This window comes from Lissotriton vulgaris, chromosome 1_1 (genome assembly GCF_964263255.1).
Source record: "Lissotriton vulgaris chromosome 1_1, aLisVul1.2, whole genome shotgun sequence".
In the NCBI taxonomy this organism is placed as follows: Eukaryota; Metazoa; Chordata; class Amphibia; order Caudata; family Salamandridae; genus Lissotriton; species Lissotriton vulgaris.
Window position 1 is genome coordinate 2,113,844,926 of NC_141685.1, and position 25,760 is coordinate 2,113,870,685.

At 42.8% G+C, this 25,760-nt stretch overlaps 1 protein-coding gene across 4 annotated transcripts in view; it reads left to right on the forward strand.

Annotated features, from left to right (window-relative positions):
* TSPAN9 (tetraspanin 9) overlaps nucleotides 1-25,760 on the forward strand; it is a 998,831-nt gene that overhangs the window by 936,031 nt on the left and 37,040 nt on the right. For all 4 annotated transcript variants that reach the window (XM_086921536.1, XM_086921545.1, XM_086921529.1 and 1 more), the window contains 2 exons: nucleotides 12,894-13,085; nucleotides 15,587-15,661. In XM_086921536.1, coding sequence (XP_086777662.1) covers nucleotides 12,894-13,085; nucleotides 15,587-15,661 — 267 coding nt within the window. The remainder of the gene's footprint in view (nucleotides 1-12,893; nucleotides 13,086-15,586; nucleotides 15,662-25,760) is intronic.

Here is a 25,760-nt window from a genome sequence, read left to right on the forward strand (position 1 = left end):
GTGGTTTTTGAAAATTTGAACTGTACTGAAGAACATCATTATTACAAACATACACTGGCTTCACTAGTGCAGCCAAGGTTTTGAAGTATCGATCAATAAATATGTGGTGAACTCTAGCATTCGTTAATTATTTTGTGTGTTCAACTGGTATACATATCTAATATTTAGCTAATAATCAGGTTTTTGTGGCGTTAGACCATAGAACAAAAACCTTGCTTCAATATTTCAGTACATTACAAAGAACAACACATTCTCTCCGCCTTATAAACATATCTTCATTGGTACTCATTTTGGCGGCTCAGGAGAGTGATTCTGATCCCTTGAAAGGCTGAATATTGCAAACAAGTGCCCCTTTTAATCTTTGGGACTACCTTCCTTGTGGTGTGTAAACCTCCTAGGGCACAGTGGAATCCCAGGTAATACCTTATTGGTCCCGCACATACATTGAGGGGAGGTACTGCATAGGAAATCCCCTGGATGCCGCTTTGCCACCAGGGTGTTTCTGCCCGCGCCCTGGAAATTTAATCCTAAGAATTACTGTGATTACCAATTTTAAGGGATCTCATGATGTCTTACAGGACGACGGGTCAGGCTCCTCTGTGCTGTTCCCCAGCTGCAGTTTCCACCAGGCACATGAGGGACATCGATTCAACAGCACCCGTACCACCGTAAGGGTATTTAACACCACCAGGTCATTCTCCTGCCAAGGTGTGGTTACTCCTGCATTTGAAGGGAGAAGCCCTTCTGATGGCCAAATCCACTGCCTGACGGGGTGGTTATGTGAGTTCCACCTTGGTGGCGGTGATGCCTCCACCCAATTCGCAATGATGAGTCTTTCAAAAAAAGACCAATATACAATCTCTCTTAATGTCTGAATTGTGTGACTCCCAAATAATCTTGGAATCCTCTGCACCCAATTGAAATCAAATAAATGGCAATGCATTTAAACAGAATGTGATTAACCAGGATATTTCAACGCTGTAAAGATGAAAAGCAAGTCAGCAAAGCTTCCAGTGAGGTGAATGATGTGGTTTTAGAAATACTAGCTCAAATTGGGCATAAACTGAAAATCAGATGGTGTGCTTTCCTTCTGGGACTTTTCAGAATAATTTCATGAAAATATTGTATTTAGACTAGTAGCATTGTTAGGGCTACAAGAAGCGTGGTGCTCACATACAAACAGGATTGTCTCATTCCTCATAGTAATCGCTCCCCAGAACATGTTCTACATTGCCATTTACAGATGTCGCTGGAGCCTGACGCTTCCAATTGATTTTGGTGCAGGCCATTGCATTGCAGTTTTCCAAATGGGAAAGGGGTGGGGAAGTGTTATTATAATTTTCCAATTAGAACTGGTTGAATGGTTCCACGGAGAGAGCAAGTAATTTCCTCACAGCGATGCAGAAAATCACTTGAAGCACCAGAAACCCAAGCCAGGCTTCTCCAGTTCTCAGTCCAGTGCTTCTGGGGGGAGCAATAGCTGGAAAAAGCGCGAAATCTCCACAGACAGCGAGGGACAGAGCCAGAAGGCTTTAGCTGGCAAAGCACGATCGACTGTCGACACCAGGTTCCTATGTTTGTCTGATCACGGGCAGATCACGCAGCCCTGTTGCCATCCAAACACAAACTTTTCCTGGGGTTGAATGCCTGAAAAGAGAGGACATTCTTATTTTGAATGGTTTTACCTCCATTTTGAGATGACCCTATGGCCTATGATATATTAAGGTGGATGCATGATCGGTTCTGAAGAGTAAAAACTACATAGTATTTGAGTAAACAGGAGTATTTTGGCTTCTTATATGAGCCTTTGTTTCTAAGTCCACGTGAAGCCATGCGCCATCATTGCCTGGCGAGCCCCAGCTGTGGGCAGCGCAGGTGGGCCACCGACACTCGTCATCTCTCTCTCTCCAGTTCCTCACCGTTTGCTGCTGAAAAGCGAAGCTGGCAGCAGATCAATGACGATTGGCAGCAAAAGAAAAGGCGGTAAATGTGAGACTGCGGGGAGGTGTCTGCGCAGCCTTTCCTGCGTATTCGTAGCTTTCAAGAAACAAAACCTATTTTACTGAGAGGAGCAATGGTGTGATGAGTGAAGTCACTGGTAATGAAATCTGTCTTGCAGTTAGTGATGTCAGTTGTCATGTCCAGTGCGCCATCTTGTGTGATGTCACCACCAAAGAGCTGCGGGAGTCAACTGCAGTAAAACTATAGTTCTGAGTTTAATCATCTGTAAAACTTTGGTGGTAAACATAAACATCACATTTACTACAATCTTTTCTTTCTCCTACTTAATTAGGGTCTGGCTTGAATGGTAGCTTTACTCTGATTGGAAGTTGTAATCCTCTCCTGCATGTATTTTCTGATGAGTAATGTTCGAATAAAAAGAGTAAAAAAAATATATATATATGGTCTGGCTTTTAAGTGCTATCGCCATACATTTATGTGAGCATCACTAGAGAGGGGCTTTGGTTCCGTCCACAAGTTGGGAGTCAGGAGTGTATGTTTTGATTGGGCATAAGTTGTGCGCATCCACAATAAAGAGCGTGCCCCTCCATGCAGCTGTGATCATTCTATATATGCAGCTGCCTGAGCTTGAACATTTTGGGGTACACACATGACATTGCAATGCTATTAAAAGGTCTTCGATAAAAAGATAATGTATGGCTTTGTTGTCTAGCTACAGCATAGATGTGATGAGGCCGGTAATCAACCTACATCGATGTTTAGGTCTGGTTTGACAGTGCAACTGTCACCTGACCTTTCCATTCACACCAATATTATTATACCGTTTTTTGCTCCCACACACATACATATCCATTCCCATGTTATTAACTGATAATACTTCACATTTCCATACAACATTTCTTTAAAGTCAGACCTGTTGGCATTGCCAATGCTTCTTTTTTTATTGAAATAGCAGGTGAATGTACAGTTTATCATTGACATCAGAAGTACATGGTTTACTTGGGCATCTGAAACAAAAGACGACATGGAGTCTGCCTTGGTAAGCACATGCACATAGCTCCCGGCTCCAGGAATGACATGTGATCGAGGTGACACGGCTAGGACAGAGAAGTGTGTAGGGTGTTATTAACTCAGAATTGCAATCTTCTTTTTTACTTTGAATTAGCCATAGAAAGCATAACTCTGGATACTCGCTGTAACAGTTAGAATGGTTTTTGGTGCACCCTTATCTCTTACACTTAGATGGCAACAGTCAACGCATATTTCCCACATGCTAAAAATGTTTTTTTCTGCTAAAAAAAACTGATGATAGAAAACTCTTATGCACAACCCCTACAGCCATGACTTTGACTTTTTAGTTTTGGGATACAGCTTGTGAGAAGAACACTTTTTTCATATTTGCACAAAATTTGAGTCCTTATGATTTTGTGAAATGCAAGCTGGAAAGCGGATATTGTGTCAGATCCTTTAAAATCTGTGACATTAGAGCTGTCAGCATAGCTTCTCTGTCTTTCTCAATTGGACCATAAGTTGGGCAACTTTTGGTCATCCTCCATCCAGCACAGTGTCAGATCCTGGCTTTCGCCAGCACAGGCTAGTAGTTCTCAGTTGTGTCTTTCCATTCCGTCCTTGTGGACATCTCAACCTTTTGGGTAGATATGAAGGTTTTCCCTTTACGGATAACTCGAGTTACTGGAGAATGAAACATAAGGCTGGTATACTTTTCATCAAGAAGTCTTTCCTAGTCTGTAAAAGTTCCTTCATCTTTTGAACTGGGATTGGGTCCAGGTTTGGGAAAGAAATCACTCTTTGTCTCCACATTTCACTTGTCTCATTTTGAGTGTTGCATTCAATCAATGTATTCCTTGTTCAGCCATGCGTGGACACGAAAGACAAAAACAATACAGAACAGTTGAGTAGTCGTAATACAAATTTAAAATAACTCCATCCTCCATTGCATACTTACTTGATGTTAAAAACAAATAACACAATAACCGTAAAACACAATAGCGAACTCTCAGCGAGGTGAAAACTACAGCGCATAAATCCATTAAAAAGAGTTTGCATGTAAAGTGCAAAATGCATCTATAAAATGTAGCCTGATCAAAGGCAATAAATATATAAAATTAAAGTAATAATCTCTCGAGGCAGGTGTTATTATTCTTCCATAGATTTCCTACTTCGAATAGCGACTTTAAAAAAAGGGCACTCACCCTGGCACAAATAATTGGGGTATCTAGGAATTGCAGATTGTGAAAAGCCTGTTCACGTCTTAGATGCCTCAAAGATTTAAAAATGGGTTTAAGGAAAAGACTTCGAGTATGGCTTGAAAAGTTACAAAAAAAGATATAGTGCATTAGTGTTTGTGAGGAAACCCCGTCCCAGAGACAGACCCCGGAAGCAGCTCCCCAGGCATCAGTTGGCTTTCTGAAGCTTATGGGCCGCCTTACTGAGCCTGATCTAAATCGAAAAAGAAGAGACCTTTTCCATTGCATCAGTGCAAGAGATAGGTAAAAATGGACTCTAGGCTGGCGAAAGGCCGATAATGAGCCATAACAGTGCTCTTTACCAACTCTTTCTGCAATCATCCTCAGCATGATGTTCCAAAAAAGGACTGTTTATCCGTGATTTGTCTCCTTTCTTTAAAGTAGCAGGAGACAGGAACAGCGAGGACAACCCCAGCCCCTGAAAGAGAATAGAAATGTATTACAACCATGGAATGGAGCCCCAATTATCTAATAGAAGACGATTTGAGATGATGTCTCTACAGAGTGTAGCTTGGGGATTTGTCCATATCAGAGGCGCAACTAGAGTAAAAATTGGGGGGGGGGAATGGGATGGTGGCTAAAAAAAAATTCCGGAGAGGCTGATTCTTCGAGCAAAAGGCAGAGTGGAGCTGCAGGGGCTCTAAGAAGGGGTGAAAAACATCGAAGCCTCTTTAACAAGTAAAAGGTCTTTTAAAGTCCTGTGAAGTACTCGGTTGCGGCTGTGTGTGCGCCCGGGAAGCTTTCTCATCCCGGGCTGCCACACACAATGGGAGGAGGGGGGCTGAAGCCCTTTGAGTCCAATGGGCGTTGCGCGCCTGGTCCATATAGTGTTGCATTCAGTAAGGTTTCCTTGTCAGGCCGTTCTAGGATGACTGCCCACCCATCTTTGTAAGTACTCCTTGCTTGCCTCTCGGGTAACCCATGAGCTTTATCTCCTTGAGTGGTTACTATCTGTGTAGTGTCTGGCTCTTTTCTTCTTTGCTCATCCACTGTTGTCACCTTGTGAAATGTTAGCATTCATTGAAGATGCATTAGAATGTTGGTTTCCCTGGCTCTGAGGAGTTCAGTTGGGTGCTTGGGGCTGAGCTGAAAGGAGCCTGCTCCTGGTGGGGTTCACATTTATGATCCTTAATTACCACCTTTGGACTCACCACTTTGTACCATCTATTTCAAATAAATATATATTTAAGACTACTTGGTTCCTGATGATCATTCACTACAATGGCGACGAGGATGGGATTCAGGGGGGAAGATGTTCTATATCCTTCATCTTCTATTTCCTCTTATTTTCCTATCTCCATCTTCTATTTCCTCTTATTTTCTTTCAAATTCTTTCTCTCATCCTTATATTGTTTCTATTATGAAATTCATTCTTTCATCCTTATATTGTTCTTTCGGTCTGTTCTTTCCTTTCTATTTTTTATTATCTTTCCTTACTATTCTCTTTTTCTATACTTTTCATTGTGTTCCTCATTATTCTCTTTGGTTATTTTACTAATACTTTGGGACATCGTACATTTTGTTTCTATATATAAACGAGGGAGATGTGTAGTGTCTGTGTCTTTTCTTCTTTGCTCATCCACTGTTGTCACCTTGTGCAAGTTAGCATTCATTGAAGATGTATTAGAATGTTGGTTTCCCTGGCTCTGAGGAGTTCAGTTGGGAGCTTGGGGCTGAGCTGAAAGGAGCCTGCTCCTGGTGGGGTTCGCATTTATGATTCTTAATTACCACCTTTGGACTCACCACCTTGTACCATCTATTTGAAATAAATATATATTTGAGACTACTTGATTCCTGATCATCCTTCACTACAATCTGATTCTCAGAGCAGAGTTCCAGACCCAGGCACTCCGAATAGAATCGCACACCCACCTTACAACGGGTCCAGATCTGCACTGTATCTGCTGGAATTTTCTGGGCTACAACACACATCATTCTAGCTTTGTTATTCACATTTTCCGTCTTTGCCTGTGTAATGTACTGTATGAGACACACTCTTGAAAGTCCGATACTGTTTCTTTTACCTCCCAAGACCATGTTTTTTGTAGGCTAGCCAGCTTTGTCGTCATAGAATACATTTTGCTGGTTCCGTTGGCTCTCTTGTCTAATGTCTGAAGCAGGATCTCCAGAATTAGTAACTCCATAAATGTACTTGTGGTATTACCATAAGGAATCCCTTGTCTTTTAGCATCCTTTATGCCCAGGTCATGGCCTGCTCTCTTCTTTAAGGGAAGGAGTTTGTTGACATTCTTCCCAGTGGGGACCAAAAGAGCTAAGGGGGTTCTCACTTCTGTTGGAACCATGTCTGAAAAGTTTCAGCACTCCGTCCATCATCTCCTTGTGTTTGCTTTGTTTTCCTTAAGTTGGCAGGGTATGCCCAGATGTGGGTCCCTTACTCACCTTGCCACTGGATTCAAGCTAGCCTGGCTTGGAAGTTCGGGCTGGGCTAGACTGTTCTCATAAGGAAAAGGGTCAAGACTGATTTGCATATGGCTGGGCCTGAACTGGGGTTGCGAAGTGAGCTAAAGAACGATGATGGATTCAACCCAGATCTGTGACTGTGGGTGAGTTCTGAAACGTTTCAGTGCTCCATCCATTATCTCCTTGTGTTTGCTCCTGTGGCTGTGCCCTTACTCTTTCAGATAAAAGCTGATTTAAGCTTTAGTGTGAAGTTTGGGGCATCATGGATATTTACTGTGTGGCCAGGAGATTGGTGGCCTTGATTTGCCATGCCAATGTCACAGCCCCTGAATCCTCACTGGATGCCATTTTTGTTAGGTTAGATCGCTGGGTCCTGTTAAGATCCTGTGCTGAGTATGTAGGGAGTTCCTTCCATAAATACCCTTCTTCTCATGCTCTTCACAATTCCTCCAATGCAGTTTGACTTCTCCTGCCTCATCACCTCGCGATACATCTCTCAGCACACAGAGCTCGTACTCCGCCACATTCTTCAGTCAGCCATTCCAAGTGCGTGTACTAGCACTGCTCACGGCTTCCACTACTGGTCTCTGCCTGTGCTATGTATGTTGTTCAGCTCTGGAGTTTAGCCACGCCCACCATCTTGGACTCATGGAACAGGCGGAGGTGGGAGCTCACAGTGGTGCCAACCCCTCCTAAACTACCTGAGAAGTAGAGCTTAGTTCCAGAGCTTGCAGACCCCGCCGAACAAGTGTTTTTGTTGGATTTATATGAACAGATTTGCATGTTTAAAAGTATCTTAGGAAAACCCTGTTCCTTGAAAGGTATGTTACAAAAGGCCCAGGTAACTTATTGAACAAGACAAGTGATGACCCTCATGCTGGCAGTGCTGAATTTGTAAAAATAGAAGTTACCAGGTCTCTTGTCAGGAGGCCACTGCAGCTTGCACCACCCGTTGCTCCCACTGGTGCTGCCAATGACAGTACTATCACTACTAGCCATCACACTCATACCAGTGTGACGATTCAGACTTTAACTATACATTTAAATCAATAATACAGGCCGTCCAAGCTATTCCTGTAGCTTTTGGTGCAAGGGATTAGTGATTGTAATGTACACTTATTTATTAAACACCAGCTGTTGTGCTCCTCAAAAAATAAGACAAACCGCCACACCATGTGGCAGGCTATCATAAGAGCCGTCCAGGCTCCGTGGCCCAGGGATCACAGCCAGACTGGTTGTAGCAGGCATCGGGCGTTTTTTCCCCGGGATGCTGGAAGGATGGGGTTGGTTTTTGAGCAGTGGGGGACGGTTTTGTTACTGGGGGCCAGTTAAGCAGCAGTGCTGGAGCCCAGTTTAGTTAAGCAGGAGTGCTTCACACTTGCAACCTCGCCCATCCCATGCCCCCCCCCCCCCCTAACCCCCTCGCCGATCCGATAAAATTGCCAGGACTGCTTTGTGTTCTCAGTCTGGCCCTGCCAGATGAGAACACAAATCTGCTCACCCCAGTGTTGGTACTTTTTCTCTACCTAGGGATGGGTGCGTGGGTGGGTGGTTGTGTGCGTGTGTGTGTTTGGTTCAAGTAAAGTTTTTGGGAGTGTCCTTGAAGCTTTTGTGGATACTATAAATAACAAACTACCAATGTGTATCATATAGCACATACCTGCACATACCAGATGAATTGTAGAAGTATACAGGACCAGGTTTTACTGTGGCCTGGGGAAGTGGTAGTCATTTCACTAACGTTTGAAGGCTGTAGTGCTAAGTTAACGGAGCCGTACTATTTCATGCCTGCTTTAGCCTCTGGTGCTATGTGGCCCCTCCATCGAGGATGGCGTGCTAAGGAAGAAGGGGCAGGCCGGAGTGTCCAACCAAACATTTCCCGTGATTAGCACAATGTTATAAGAACCTGATGTATCCGTCGCTTGCCTCTCTAACCCATGCTCTTGGTAGGTTCAAATGGCGTCTGAACTGACTTCTTTTCCAGGGCTGCTGTTAGCTCCTGGTGCAGTGCTTATTTTGTGCCTCCTGTGGTCGGCACACTGACATCAGGACTTTTAGCAATCTGCCACATGGTGGCGCTGTTTGTCTGCTTCAGAGAGGAGCACAACAGTTTTTATTAATTAAAAAAAAAATTAAAAATGACTAATAATTGCCACCCAAGCTATTCTTATGGCTGTGGGGACCTGGAATAATCTGAAATGTCACCCTTGTCGGAGTGAGGTGGTTAGCAGTTGTGTTGGTACCGTCATTGGCAGCGCTGGCAGGGGTAGCCAATGTGACTTGTGGTAGCCTCCTGACGAGGGCCCTGGCACTTATCGTTTTACAAATTAAGCACTGCTGGTACAGCACAGTCTAAATTGGAATTAATTTTATATTGTAATATAACTGAAATCAAACAAGCAAGTAATTTACTACGGCTCGAGAAGATGTCCTCAGATATTGTCTTGTTTCACATGGCTTCTTGCCTGCTTCCGAGACCCAGGATAGATGTGAACCTGCCTGACAGAAACAGGCTGAAGCCTCCGAAAGCCCCGAATTCGGCTTTATTCTCCGCTTTTTCTCAGTATTTTATTGAAAGCGAGTAATTATCTCCTGTGCCCCTCTAATACTTATAAACGACACATGTATGCATTCTATTACCGAACTCGTTCTATAATGTCATTAAACTGTAATGATGTTTCATAATGTTTCTTTAATTGTGCGTAGGACCTGCACGCACTTGCTCGTGGCCTGATGTCCCATTAAACTGATAAATAACTAAATAAAGCCCCAATTAACTGGTCAAATAGACTGATATACTAGCACGATGCCGAGTTGTTTAGAAGAGCCATTCCCGCTCTAGAACAAATCGTCATTCTTCAAAACACACTAAACAAGTGCTTTTCTGGGAAAGAATCCTATTAGTTTAATATTATTTCATGTATTTACGTACGTATAAATTAGTACAAGCTAATATTTGCACCGTCTCCATGGATGTGTGGCCACACAGTAGCAGCGAGGGTTCTCATTGGTACCTCACAAGTATGAGAAGTGGGCTGTGCTTTTTATACTAAGCGTGGTACTTTCTTACGGGCACTTTTCTAGAGTCCTCAAAATCCTGATTCCTGAGGTATGTATAATTACGGCTCCTGAGGTCCTATTATCCATCGGACACACTTTCCCTGTTTGCGCCCGAAGAATCTTAAAACAGGGGCAAACGGGGAAAGTGCGCCCTATTACATTGAATGCGCTACCCCCAGGGAAGCCACGAACTTGCGCTGCACATTCAAGTGAAAAAAAAGAGCGACTTTGAGGCAGCACCTCTTGTGTTTCACTGTGCAAGTGGTTAACCGACAGCACTTTTAAGGGTGAGTAGAGATCCTTTTACAAGCGGGTGCAGTGAGTGACTGCACCCGCCTGCAAGGGGGTGTCTGGGGGTCCATAGGACTCCTTTCCCCTTCCGGATTGCTGCTTTTAGGTGGTCCACTGACATTGTAACACCTTTTAGGTGGCACATTGCAGTGCGCCTCCTGACAGGTTTTTTGCCTCTGTGCCTGCTTCTATAATACGGCCCATTCAAATGAGGGAACACCCTCTCGTAATAGCCATGGCACCCTATGTGCGTCATCGCTATCTGTATTACAGAAATGGCCACTCAGGCATCTGCAGCCCTTCCTGTAATACCGAAGTGCCCCAAGGATGCCCAAAGCGGGCGCACATGCCCATTGCGCCTCCGGGGCACTTTCCATAATACCCCAACTGGTGCTAATAGCCCACCTACATATTCCAAATTTGAGCGCTTTGTCTGGGAGAAAACATGTAGGGCAGATGTATTTAAAAGTCGCACAAATCAGTGCAGCAACCAATTTACTGTGCTGCTATATTCAAGGGGTGTGTTTAGGAAAGACAAGGGAACACAAAAGGTATGCCATAGGGACCTTGGGCAGTATCATGCTACAAAAAACAGTGGTCCCTACTCGTGGACACAATGGTATACTGAGCTAATAATCACACACCTGATAAGTGTTATGTCTTTTGTCCAGCCGGTTCTGGTGTGGAGAACCCCACCATCCGCCACAGCGCCGCCGACTTCTGCATACCGAGCTATTACGCTCCCGATCCAGACGACTCTCCACGCTGGACAAGGCAGTACCGATTCCTCCTATTTTCATGGTATCTGCTGATCCGATGATTTGCCTGTTGTAATACGCAATTGCGTTAAGAGGCAGTGTAATATTTAAAGACAACAATGACTATATTTTTGTCCTGATGATGATGTCCCTCATTTAACTTAGGCATCGAAACGTTGTCGACCAAAAAACCCCCTTATGCAATATGACATTTAAAATATTGTGAAATGCAATGGTGTGGTTATAACAATCTCTGTCTGTAACACTGACTACAAGTACACAGACATATTTTTGCTTTGCTCCTTTTACCATTCTGTTCGTTGTTTTGTCTGAATGTTGTGGGTCACGGGTGTGTCCACTTGTTATTACTGTGTTCATTCAGTTTTATTAAGAAAATTGTTAAATAAATTCCTTGTCCGGCTGGACAAAAGACATAACACTTATCAGGTGTGTGATTATTAGCTCAGTATACCATTGTGTCCACGAGTAGGGACCACTGTTTTTTGTAGCGCTATATTCAAGGGGGACAACACAGCGCAGAGACCCATCTACAGAGATGGTACCCAGACTGTCTAGCACCATGCACTCAACATGGTGCAAAGGTGTTTCTGTGATGTCTATCATATGGTTATGCTGGAAGGTTACAGTTTCAGTACAAAATGCTATGTTTAGACTAACTTTAAAACTGTTCCCACTTTGGATGTATGCTGTACAGTGCAGCACGCAGGCAATGTTGAAAAAGTTAGGAGAAAAGAAAATATTTCCCTTTGTTAGCGCCTTCCTGGAGCAGGCATTATTTTTAGGTGAAAAGCCCTGCCTGCCTTTGTTATTACATGTTATCATTAAAAACCAAGATTGGTAGCATGGGCATGCCCATGTGCCATCATGGGCACTCCTTTGATGGAAAGTAATTTGAAGCGCTATTTGTGTTACTTTTACAGGCTACTTTCCAGTACAGAACAGTTTTCAGCTGGAAAGTTAATATTTTATAAACACTTTAAAGCAGTTTGCACCACTTTGTGTGACTTTGCATCTGTGCAAAGTGTTGCTAAATCTGCTCTGAACTATCACAACGTTATCCCCCATTTGGAGGTTTGAAACTCTAAATGGTGCAGTAAACGCTGCCTGGTAAATATCAGGTGCGGCTTTGCCTCACACTTTCCTGGACACACAATGAGCCTGTAAGCATTTGATCTTTGAAAAGGCAGAGTAAAATCTATCCGGTTTCAAGATGTTGAGTAGGATTTGCAGTTTGCAGTACAGACTAGGCTATAATGTCCAGAGCTTATCAGAGAGGCCTTGAAATGTGTTGGCTATTTGCCTACAAAACTTTTCATTGCCTATAGAAACAACACCTAAAATAGAATTTGAACTGTACTAAAAAACTGCAGCTTCATAGAAGAGCGAAATACTAGTATTCTCTACACAAACACATTTTACAAATTAGAACAGCAGAAGCCCCCAGGCCGTGCTGATGATGTCAAGGTACACCATAAGAAACACAAGTCTGTTATTATTGAGACAAAACTGAACATGCTGGGAAAGAGAGCAAAACACAGGTTATTTCTGAACAAGTGAGATTTGGGTATGGCTGAAAAGCATGCGTGCTTCAGTTTGCAGATACTCCAAACTCCTCATTTAAGATCCATATTACGTAGAAGTGAAGTCATCGAAGTAGTAGGTATTTGCTGGTAACCCCTTTGTCTTGAAACTGTATTACTAAAAATATGTGATGTCATATTTCTAGGAAACACTCTGAAAAGGTAAACATGTAATTTATAAAACATTTATATAAACATGTATGTATAAAAATTGAAAATGTGAGTGATGCCAATTATATACGAGAATGTATTTAGAACATTTTTTAAAGCTCAGAAATGATTGAAAATTGCTGTTAACTGTCTATGAAACTTGTTGCTATGTTTGTCCGTTTCTTCAGGCAGCTGTACGCCCAAGAAGCACCATGTACTTTGATGAACCCTGTGTACTTTTTAGACTATTTGTTATGTATGCCATGTTTTTACTCATGTTTTATATGATATATATTGGCAGCTGTTGGCGCTTATTTTTATCTTCACTGTTTGACAATACTCTGGTTGAAAAACTAATAAGGGCACCATCCTTTGTCTTTCAGCTGTGTGGTTGTGGACTCTTAGGTGTGGGAATATGGCTTTCTGTGTCCCAAGGAAACTTTGCCACCTTTTCCCCCAGCTTCCCTTCGCTTTCGGCAGCAAACCTCGTCATCGCCATTGGAACCGTCATCATGATAACTGGGTTCCTTGGATGTCTGGGTGCTATCAAGGAAAACAAGTGCCTCCTCTTAAGCGTAAGTCAACAGCTATGGCGTTTCTGCACGCCGCGCATGCGCAACCCGTGCCCTTTAACTAAAAGCGCCTGTGTTTCTTGCTAGACTACTTATAGCTAAACTTACAGATGTGTAAGTAAACCAATTACTCCGTTTAGCAAGGCTTCACTAAAGGGGTGTTTCTTATGCCAGACTTAATCGGTTGGAAAATCTGCAGTGTAATGTGTTGAGTGTAATTAGCCTTGAATTTCGGTCCTCTATTTGTAGCAGTTATGAATAGACAAAAGGCTCATTAACCAATTATGCCATTCCTACTTTTAAACTAATCTGTTTAACCTTTATTGGCAGGAAAAGTGGAGCTATTTCTGGGGGGTTTCTTAATTTTCTCTGCATTCTCTCTCACACACAGCACTCACTTCTGACAACCTGTGTATGAGGTGTGCATTATATGCTTACCCTACTGAAACAACTGTATGGGCTTTGTCAAAAATAAACTAACAGAGGATGACGTAATTTTTTTCGCCAACTGCGGCTATGCTTCAATGTTGTAGATTTCTGTTATCCCCACGGTCCTCAGCGAGCACTTTGCATTGGATTGTGGCATCCGCCATGATACAATGTCTCCCTTGCATGGGGCCTGGTAGACTGAATGTCTACGGTAAGATCCACTCCAGACAGGTCATCAAAATTCATCAAATGTTAAAAAATAATCAGCCAGAGGCCCATTACATTTAAACCTGGGTATGTTCTATTAATGATATTTATCCTATAGCACAGACCAGACCCCCAGATGCATCGAAGCACTGCATTTACAAATTAACACAGTCCATACCCATACTTAGTAAAAGCTATACAACTGAGCAGTTTGTCAAAATCACACGTTAATACGGCAGATAAGAAACACATTGGAGAGCACAACAGTGTTGAAGAGCAAGTAATCATGACCAACAAACAATATTATCATCCATGTAAAACTAAGCATTCACCGCTGCAGAAATGGGCCTGTGAGCTTAACAATTAAACTCTCAGAGTAACTGATTGCCTTATTGTTTTTTGTAAAGTGTTTCACTTCATAAATCTAATAATGAGCTCCATGTTTAAAAGTTGCACAATTTAACCTCCAATGTTCCTTTTTTGATGTTAAAGTAACACTAGTTTTAAGGAGACTCGCTGTATTATCATTTCTTACAGTTTTGAACTTATGGGATCAATAAATGACCCCTTTATTCAATAGTTACACAATTTAACCTCTCATGTTCCATATTTGATGTTACTCTAATATTAACTAGGGAAAAAAAGGTTCAATGACATGGTAATTACTGGTTTCCAATTTGTTATGGGTACCTGCATTGCAGATTGATGTTACAACATCAAACAAGGACATTTAAGAGGTTAAATTGTGTAAGTATCTATATCTGATCTGTAGATAAGCGTCGTTTTCTATGTATTTGACGTTTACAGTATGTGTTCATCTTTATTTATGAATGCAGTCCATTTACCACCTTAGATAGTTCAACCAGAGATATCACACAGATGGAATTAACCTAAATAGGCATACTGTTAACTAGGCACATTCTTTCTAAATTGTGCCTTTAAAATTAAAGTGAGTAACCTAGAGAATTTCCTCTACCTCATCACCAGCTTAAGTTGATATTTCCAAAGCCATGCAGATTCACTTTTAATAATGAACGATGTTAATAGAATCAAATGTTGGATCATTGGTCTTAGTTAATGTATGTTTCATACAGTATGATGTATTAATTCAAATAGGCAAAGTCCAAGACAGCACCAGTAACACTACATTTTAATGTATTCTATTTCTTCCAGAAAGGTCAATGGGATGAAATAAGTGGTTTCCAAAATGATATAAGTATATGTATTCCCATATGGTTATAGATTTTTTTTTTAATTTACATAGGTAAAGGTAAATAAAATAGAAAAGGTAGTATTTCAACTTTGTGCATCTTAAAAACGTAATTCTTTGACAATGTTCTAAATAGTTAATAATATTGTATCATTTACATTGCTGAGTTACAGAAAAACAATCTTATATTTTGAATAACAAGAAAATGTTTTATTTCAATATGTCACTTTGCTGTAACGCACTAGACATATAAAGCGCAGAGGCAAACCTAGATGCACCGCCAATGACCCCACTCATTTTGTGATTGGTCTCTTCTATAGGAAGGAGGGGTCAGACTGCACAGGGAGGTTTAGGGGCCAGAGATAGATTAGTTGGGAGGAGTGAACTTCCATGTGGGTGTTCCTGTGCCACTAAGCATCAGTGCGCTTTGTGCTACGTGCAGCCTCCGCTTATCCTCAGATGGCTTCTCTCAGAATAACCGAGCACACATTTCTAGCACACTCTCTCAGCATTCTTCTAACATGTCCAGTGGTATGGAGTCTGGGCAGTATTGTGTGAGTCGTGGAAGAAGACTCCTGGAAAGAACAAGCATCACAGTCCCCAGAGAATGCAGGACTGTTGTACCAGAATATTCGACTCTCGCTTTCCTCTCTTTCAGTTTTTCATCATCCTGCTGATCATTCTTCTGGTGGAGCTGATACTTCTCATTCTGTTCTTTGTCTACATGGACAAGGTAAGGTGGAGTGTGTATCTGTTTTGTCTGAAAGTCAAACGTCATGTTTTGCATGTGTTCCTCTGCCCGTCAGACATGTTTTATTCAGATTGTGCCAGCAGCCTAGGTCCTATGTTGTCACACATGTTTAGAAGATCTTCACGGACTTGAGCTACCAGTGCCTTACCCTATGTTTAAAGGGCGAAGATATGTTTTAAGTTATAAAATAATATCTGTTTTCCATACTTTTCAAAAAGACAACTCCCAGTCGTCCAGGCTCACTGTGCCTGCTCTTGACACACAAATCTAACACAGTAATTGCCTTTCCCCTATCTTCTCAATAACATTGAGTCATTATGTCGATGCAAGGTCCTTTCTTGGAATCCATTACTTCTTGCCCAAGGTCGCTCCTTTGCATTTCTGCATTCATACCCACACATGTCCTGGTTTTCGCATGGAGCCCCACACAGCCCTGGTCAAATGTCATGTCATGAATTCTAGTGCCAGGAAGACCATGTTGAAAAAGACAGCCCTTTGGCCCTCTGTTTCTTCCCTTCAACAAACTGACTGCCGCTCTCGCTCCTTTTCTGTGCACCATTCCAGGAGACCATCTCTGAACCTTCTCCAACCTGCTCTTGTTAATTTATCAGTTTTGCCTGTAGAGCCGAGTATGACTCTCCCATTGAGACCTCACTGGTGCGTGGTGCATACAGGGAGCCTCTGAATTGTCTTTCTCTCTTTCAGATCTTTATGTGTTCCCAATGTTGTCCTATCTTGGCATCACCTAAAATAACTTACAGATTGGGCACACATGACAGGAGCTTTTATTAATAGAGCAGCACGTTCACTGGCACCAGGGGTTTGATGGGCACACTGCAACCCAATTGATAGTTGTTTTTCTACCGCCAGCCTTGAAAATGTGGGGCCCAGTTTCGTTCCTTGCATTGTCACCTATTGTGACCTTGCTTTGCCAGTAGCACATCATGTCATTCACTGTATTGCAGGCAGTCAGAGGCCTTGAAAGTTCCAATGTTGGCCCTTCTTTCTGTGAGCAAACTACTTTGCCCAAAGACTGTGAGAAGCAGTGGTTTTGTGTAGCTCTAGCATTTGTATATATCATGGCTTTGAAGCACTGTGAGCTGTCTTGAATGTGCATTTCACAAGTATATTGTTTCAGGTAGACCAGAGTCTGGATTGATTTAGCTTTTGTGTTTCATTTGTTGACCGGTATGTTGAGCGATACAGTCTTGGAGTGGCCCACTCTATAAAGTACGACTTGTTTACATCTTACACCTGTACAATATGTCTTTTGAAGTTTGTCTTAAAATTGTGCTCCATAAAATTAAATGTTTACTTTATAGAACTTTCCTATCTATTTTTTGTGTGTTTTATGAATGTATTCCTCTGACATGAAGCAATGAGATTTATTACTCGTCAGCAGCTTGGCAAGGGTGCCATTGGCCACAGCAAGCAAAGAAAATAGCCCTATATGCCCCTTTTTGGCAGTAGGGGAGTCTTAATTGGGGTATATTGGGCCCCCGATGTCTGGGTCTTGATGCCACTGCACCTGCTTCTCTAATAGTAACTGGATCCCAGTCACATGTAGATTTAGTTATGGCGTGGTGGCATGTAGAGCAACAATTTGATGCAGTGATCTGGTTTAGTTCTGTAAAGATCAATAATTGGTGCTTCTTCACGTCTGTCCCGGCATCCATATTTAATCCCATTTCATTCTCAATTATAAATACTTAAGTCTGTTTTTTGGATATATGAGTGAAAAAGGGTGGTGGCTTTTAAAGTACCAGCTGTGACACATGCATGGCTTCTGGCATCAACCACACGACAAGTGGCTTCAGATTGACTGGGTCTGGGGCTTCTGGTGAAGCCATATTGTTCAATAGCATGACTCTGCATTACCAGTACAAAATGGCCGCGCAGAAGTCCTCTAATGGCTGCCATAGGTGCTTATCGTTTACAGCGCAAGGCGGGATCTGCATTTGTTCATTGTGTAGGGCAGATCCTGCTCTGAAGTTTGCGCGTGTGAAGAATCATAGCATGCAGTAAGCGTCCCATGATTTACCACTGGACTGTGGGACCCGATGCATAGTGCTATTGTATCAAGTAAGCTGTCATCATCATTCCTGTCGTGTAACGAGAGATTGCAGAGCCGCGCCGGTATCAGCCTGGCACAGGCAGTGCAGCAAGCACATCCGCGTACTCCATCTGGACCTTAAAATTAGAAATAATGTCAGGCGTAATAGGTGAACACAAAGAGAGTGTCTGAACTGTCCTCTGTTTTCTGCGGGACAATCAACTGACTGATGGCTGGAGACACTGAATACAACACTGGCCATGTTCAACTAATGTCGCTTTGCAAGACATTGGACGGTGCAAATTCATCAAATGGCGTTCTGCCTCATTAAAGCTAATGGTGTTGGCAGGAAAGGGCACACACACATGGCAATGTGCGGGCTGTAAATACTCAGATGTTTCCATCATAATTCTGCCATAAATGACATAGGATACTAAAGATAGGACCTGCTGCGGTATGGCATTACATTCTGCAGTGCTCTAATCTTCTATTCCTGGTTACAATCACAAAAGAAAAATATTACTTCGAGAAGATCTGGCCATTTGCTGTAGCTTAAGGCATTCTGGCACAAATGTCCGAAGTCACCTTGGGGGGTTTGTCGCTTTACAGTGAATATTCATGTAATCTCGTTAGAGATTGTGTTTGCCAGATTACAGTTGCATTTTTTTGACGCTGATAAATGTAATTCCTCCCCTTTTTTGTTCTGTCGTTTTTTTAACTTTAATCTTTACGTTTTCTCTTCTCCTGACACACCCCTGAGGCTGCTCTCTTGACTGTCGTGTCTTTGGTGACAAGTCTTTCTGTTCATTAGCATCCGCCCAAAATCTCACCGGTCTTCTCTTGTCGGTATTTCATTCTATACCATGTTCTTCAGTCGCCCTCCATGCATTCCGAGCCTTCCCCTACCTCGTCTCCTTTCTTGTGGGTTCTCTGCGCTGTTTGATGGACTCGCAATCTTTCTTCTCACCCTGTCTTTGCTGTTTTCAAGGCACACATAGCCATCTGCAGTATGGGCTTTACAGCCCGTCTGATCTCTGTACCACTCCACAGCCTTAACTGAGGGTTATCAGTGAAGGATAAAAGTCAAATCACCCCCTTAGTCTTAATGCTTAACAATATTAAGCAAACAATAATACAGGTAAATATTAGAATATTTAATGTTCTTAACACACACAACAATATCAATCAACATTCAGTAGTACTCACATATACCGGCTATACTTCAGAGTCCTGTCTGCCCCACATTGCTGTAGGTCAGCCACTTACATGCAGGTAGTGTGCGGTGGCCTTGGTTCAGGGGTGTAACACAGACCCCTGCAGGTTCTGCTACACATGGGAACCCACATCCCTTTAGGTGACCCCAATCAGCACAAGACATGTATATTAGTGAGATATGGGAGAATCAGGGCCTTTCTTCACATTCTGCAAGGGGGAGGGGTTCACCATTTGGAATTGATTCATTGCCTTATCAGCACTAGTTGCCAGGCTTGGCCAGGGGTTCACTTATTGTCTTTTTTTTTGTCAGTTAATTTCAAAACAGGGTGTGGTGACTGGTGCACTTTTCATTCACTTCCCCTGCTACTGACATGTGTTGCTTGATTAAAATACTAGAAAAAAATAATAGCCACTAATGTGATTCTGCTGACCTCAAGGGACGCGTTTCCAACTGTAAGTCTCATAACAATAGCGTTGTTCAACAAAAGAGCAGCGTCCAATCAAAACTGTGTGTTCCTTTTTTGAGGTTCTGATCCATGTGCTCAGATCTCAGGAATATTGTAGTTAATATGCCCTCCTCCCTCACCCTCTCCACTAGGGTCCAGCTTACCCAAAAGGGCGCCTGGCGTGTTGTAGCCGAGTTTGGTTTCTGGTTCTATACATTTAGCTTAACAGTATCACATTTGATGTCATCAGCATCATTTCACACATGATGTGGAACACAAGCTGCCACGTTGGCGACCTTCCTTCAAGTACATTTGTGTGCATGATTCCCCAAAGAAGGCACAGCTCTTCCACACCAAACAATATACTTTAGGATCTGAATAACAGTATCACTTTCTTCCATAGAGCAGTTTCAAGCGTCCAGTTCACCGTCTAGAATGCTCCCTTAGTTTTGGTTGTGGAACCATACGCCTGGACTACGCTTATCTGACTCGCCCTGTGCCACAGCCTGTGAGGCAGCTTTAGAACACAGCCTCAGAATCAGGTATTTAGACCTAAGAGCAGAGACCATCACATCATGTAGTCCACCAACATGATTGTAGGTGAATACCATCGCTTCCTTCCACTTCCTGTTTGGGGTGTGTGGTTTGCAGGAATTCATATGGGTCATTTTACTGCCTAGAGCAGGATTCTCCAAAGAAAGTCGGTCCTGAAGGGCCACATTCATGCCAGATTTTTAGCATATCCCCATTTAGATGAATGTAGGTATCTTAAAAATCTGGCACGGATCCGGCCCTCCATGACCAACTTTGGAGAAACCTGGCCTAGAGCGAAGAAAGTGACTCCATGATTGACGACTCTGTACTTGAATAGCTCTGTGTGGGAGGGTTATTTTCAGAAGAGTTACAGACATTTAAACCAATGGAAATGCCTCTGAGGTGGGCCTGCATATACCCCCCATTGACCCAAGCACCCCCTGATAGTGGTAGCCTTTTATGTTTTATTTTGATTCATTTGTAGAGTGCACAATTACCCATACAGACCTCCTTTTGATAAGAAAGCCGGGCTGATTCAGAGTGAACTGACACATGGTTACTCGAAACATAGGGTGCCTCTTCAAGAGTTTATAGAAAGTCAAATGATATGGGATGATTTGCAAGAAGAGAGGTCGTGTTTCCATTTTTCAACCAGTAGGTCATTTTAGGGGTAGATAGTAGACTCACTCAAGCAGAGCAACAATTTTTAAAGGAGTTTTAAAGGTTTAGGACCGACTGGCTTGATAAAATACAATTTTTGTACCTAGCCTGCATATTTTCAATTTATGTTTTTGAACGTGGGCGGTACAACAGATAAGAAAACACCCAGGAAGATCAGCTGGTTGGACCATTTTAAGCCATTTTGAGATTGCCGCAGCCTCTGGTAGAACAATCTGTAGAACCAGCAACTGCGCTCCAGCAAAGTCAATGACTCTAAATCCAACATCAGCCACCCACACTAAGGAGGCAAGATCTGCACAATCTCATGCCATCTTCCTCATAATAAGGTCACCAGAAACCCAGGCAGAACGTATACTTTCCTCGCTCTGTGGAAGTGGGAGTCATTGGGCTTGGGAACTAAAACTGATAAGTCCTAGATCAGGTCAGAATGGCTCCAATATCAGAGTTGGGTCTATGATTTCCTTTGTGGCATTCATAAAGCCTTTAAATCAATAGAGCAGAGCTGATGGGAAGCCCACAGAAGGGGTGGGCGTACACAGTGAGTGAGCAGAATCACTTGCCCGGCGGATGTACAGATGAGACAAGATGAAGTGATCATAACAAATGTAAACATTGGGAGAAGTACGGCAAGAGTGAGTAGTGGAAGATAAGATTTATTATATTATATTTTACATTGCCAAGCTTTCTCTTTTTGGTATATTCAGGCCACTTCGCGACACCACAGCACTGTGCTGTGGAGGTATACACACATTTGCAACATTCAGAGTGTGGTGTGTAAAGGTGTACAGGGTAGCGTCAAAAGTAATTGACACAAGGTATCCTCCAATATGTATATTCATTAATTTACGTTTAGAGTACTGTTGTTTTCTAAGAGCTCCTCCAGAGTGCCAGGGGGCTATTGTATCTGCTCAGTGTAGAATGTCAGTACTGCAGATAGTGGTGAGCAGCAATAAGTGTTGGTGTGCAAAAACGATTCCTCCTTTGGACAGCTCATGTGTTTATCAGCACCGAGTTGTTTTGGAGAGCACCTCTTACTGGTTTGAAGTCTATGATCAGGGCGCATCTAGACTAACAGCCGCTCAGAAGGGCTCAAGATAACCTGCCTTTCAGATAATGCACTTTCGTTGGCTTCAATTGGGGTATCAACTGTGGTATTGAAGACCAGGGTAGTAGCATTAATACTCCGGTGGCCCTCCAGTTGCTAGCATTTCCAGAGTGACTATAATCAAATAACTTTACAAGACTGGAAGCATCAAATAAGTAGGAATAGGTGAGTCGGTGTGATTGAGAACTAGTGCAGGCAGTGTTAGGCCAGAGCATCAGATCAAGAGATCTTGCGTTCTAAAGCCCTTCATCCCTTCAGTCTTGTACATATGGTGGAGGGTGTGCAACATACTGGCACACCGGTGCATAGTCCTCAAATTTAGATTCAGACAGTTGTCGGAGTCCATCCTTACAGTATAAACAATTGGGTGAGCATCATGACCGGTCCAGAAGCGTGGATATTACTGATAATAGGGTGAGTACACTATGGTGATCCCTGTCAGTGCTAACACTGCCTCGCGGAGCAGAAAAGCAACTGGCTTTGCCTAGTAGCAGCCATCTTGTTGATGGGCTTTGTGAGCAGGACCCGACTGACAGTGTCCACATAGTGAATGTGGAGTTGGCCTGGTAATAGATGGGGATGTTTGAAGCCTGCCAAGGCCAGAATGCTCTAAGAGAATCACTCTGTCAGTTTATTATTGACAGATTGATTAGGAATGGTTAGATCTTCGATTCATGGATGAAGTCTGGCATATCTCCATAACCGAGGCCCTTTACATTATTCTAAAGTCTTGCAATTCCTAATCAGCCCTTCAACCCACATTTAGTCAATCAAACATATGGTCAAATGTGTTTAAATTCAAAGCCCGCTCACTTGAAACTCACTCAGCAGTAATGTAAACAAAACTCAAATAATTCTCATTTTCTTAAAAAACATAACATTTCAGTTATATATAAATTTAGGCGGAGGCTGTATGAAAAGGGCCATTATATTTGTGGCAGCAACAAATATGCGATATTTTCTTGTCCATTTAAGGGATTATTATTTAACTCCCTTATTACCATTTTACACTACCCTCCTGCTAGGAATTCGCCCATAATCAGAGCTGCAGTAGAATCATTAACCTGTCTGATATTGACTGCGTGATGCCCCATCCTAACACCAAAATGGGGGCTCAGAATAGCCTTCTTAGTCAACTGCACACTGAACGACAAAAGAACAAATGTCCATAGAGTGACATTACACTCTTTTAGCTGCTGAGTTGCCCTTGGTCTCTTGTGTGTGGAGTAAGGGTCATGAGGCAGCACAAAGGTCCCTGTCCCCAAGCACAGGTCGAGCATAGGTATGTCAGCTCAGATTAATACAGTTGTTAATTTGGGGCTTTTCCTACTTGGGAGTCCCTCTCCGGATTACTCGCTGCTTCTCAAAGCCGCATACGGTTATGCTCATGAATGTTTTTACTTCAACACAGCTTCAGTATTGCATTTCTAGCTATTTCAAACTTCCTAATGCCTCACTAGGAAACTTCAATTAGCTCAGAATGTGGCAGCCCAAATGATATTTGGCTTTTCGAGAGAGATCTCAGTACTCCAGCCCTTAATGCACTCCGATGACTGACTGCACATCAGACGATTTTATTTAAATCAATGTGCCGAGTGCATAAAGACTTATATATCCCCCCTTCCCTCGTTTTATTTGGTATCACACTCGGTATTACTTAATATCACCTGACCAATGCATGCTACAGATTACAAAAAGAGGCCCTCTTCAATCAGGCCACTCAGTGGCAGTAACAAAGCAGTAGAAATGTCTAACCTTAAATATCCGCCAGCCAAAGAATTTGCTCGAGTTCCACATGTTTTTAAAACGTGGCTGTACCCATATTATTATATTAGTTCAACAGTAGTGAACCTGTGATGAACTCAATAGTGTCAAAGATGGCTCTGGCATGCAGCTGCGCTTTATAAATACACAAATTCAAATTTGCAGGACTTCTGTAATATTCATGGCTAAACTCCAGTGCTTCCATCTGTTGTGTTTCTAGTCTTGAAACTGCATAGGCAACCGGGTCCCTAAAAATCAGGACAGAGTCAAGGCTCTCTTAGATAAATTACTCAATTTAGGAGCTGCACATGGGGGGTGTGGGACGGGGAGGGGAGGGGGCTGGGGGGTGCAAATTACTTTTCTGCTGATGGGAAAATGAATCATGAAGGAACCCCTTTGTGGGGGATCAGGTCCATCCAGACCTACAGAACCAGTCTCCAGGAACATAGAATACACATGAGAAATAGAAGGACACTTGAGTTCCTTTGCTGATTCCGCGTGTTTGGCTCTTTAGGTCACCCGCTCCTTGGCTTCCTTTAATCTGCAGCAATTCACTGATGTAGATAGAGGACAGCTGAATGGGAAAAAAGTGTATGGCGTGTGGCAGTCAAAATAATTGTGGCCTTCACACTCTCTCAGGGAGCCTACAGCAAGAATGGGACAATACATGATGCAGTCAACTTTCAGCATGATCCATTATGTGACTGGAAGCAAATTCAGTGACTTCATGACCGCATTTTGTGGCAGTCTCGATCTCCTCAGGGTGAGGCAGACCGATGATGTTTGATTCTGGGTTCTCTGTAGTGATTTGCATGTTCCGCTGGCCCATGTAGCCAGAGAGAGGTTAGTCCCAAAGGAGAAAGCAGAGTTCCCCAACTTGCCCGATTATGCCTCATGTCATGGGTAGCTGAAGTCCTATTGCTACAATGGGGGATGCTACCATTTTGCAAAAAGCGCTTTTCTATATTGGTGCATAGTTATTGTTCTGCAGAGGGATTTATGGAAGAAGTCCATAGTTACACCAATACACTGCATTAGAGAGAAGCAGTGAGAACCCGGGTGTAAATCAGAAGACCGAGAAAGGTCTCCAGACCATGAGGGCCAAGTGATCGATTACAAGGGCATTTGTACTGCTTAAGGCTTTCTATTGCGGTTTGCAATGTATTTATTTTTATCCAGAATGTCCGCATCTGAGGAACAGTTCATGATGGACTCTAGCAACAACACTGCGACCAGTTTTCTTACTCTTAAGTCCCCCAACCGTAGGAGCTGTTTCTTGCATGGGCCCTTTCAAACAATAAATATTGAACCTGACTGAACATATAGTGCAAACATAACAATTAAGAATATTAACGTTTGTCGGGAAACGCCATTACTTGATGAATAAGAGTATGAAGCATTACCTTCTACTTCATCCTCGAAAATTCTTCAGTATCGTACGTTTCTGCTAAATCCGTCTTCAAGGTCCAGCAACGTAGAGAGAGGACAAAAAGCTGGCCAACCCTTGAGTCGCTGCTTGGATGCATGAGCAGTCTCTGAGCTTCTTTTATTTTTCATCTACCGTTAAGTTATCTGTAAGTTCTGAATCTCTGACCTGTCCTCGATTAGTATTTCTCACAGTCTCCTACAGACTTGGCAGCGACCCCATCAACTCCTTCTTTGGCAGTGGCCTTGTTTGATGAAAGCTCTTGGACTTCGTGAAAAGTGGCTGCATCTTCAGTTCCATTTCTGAGCATTGCTTGACCCCAGCTCTTCCACGGCCATTTTAACTTGACATTAGAATATTAATGCACCGGTTCACTCATCTTCAGCGGCTCCTTGGCTGACCTCTGGGCCTGTTCCCAGTTTTATAAGCTGCAGCTACCAATAAATAACGGTTCTCCATTTGTTTCTGCATCATTGCAGATCTATCAGCTTCCATCCTCCGCAGCCTGCCTTTATGGATGCACTGCGTTCATTGCTTTCTCTCCGGCCTGCGTTTCGCGGAGACGGAACCATACAGACCTACCACGCACACGAGGTTGACGACACCGTGCATTGCATGCTTGTATGTTCATTAATGTGTCCTTCAGATGCTCAGTCTCATTGACTAAGGAAGGTTATTCACATCTTTAACCATTTGCATTGCAACTTAAGGCCAGGCACATGTGTGATCTTTTCATAGACATAAATATTCCTTTCTATGCAAAGGTCTTATGAAGTTTGACTTACCTGCGCTTTTGTTTTAATGACCAGTGTAGTCATTCAAAACCTCTCTGAAGTAATTGTGATAATCTAATTCAT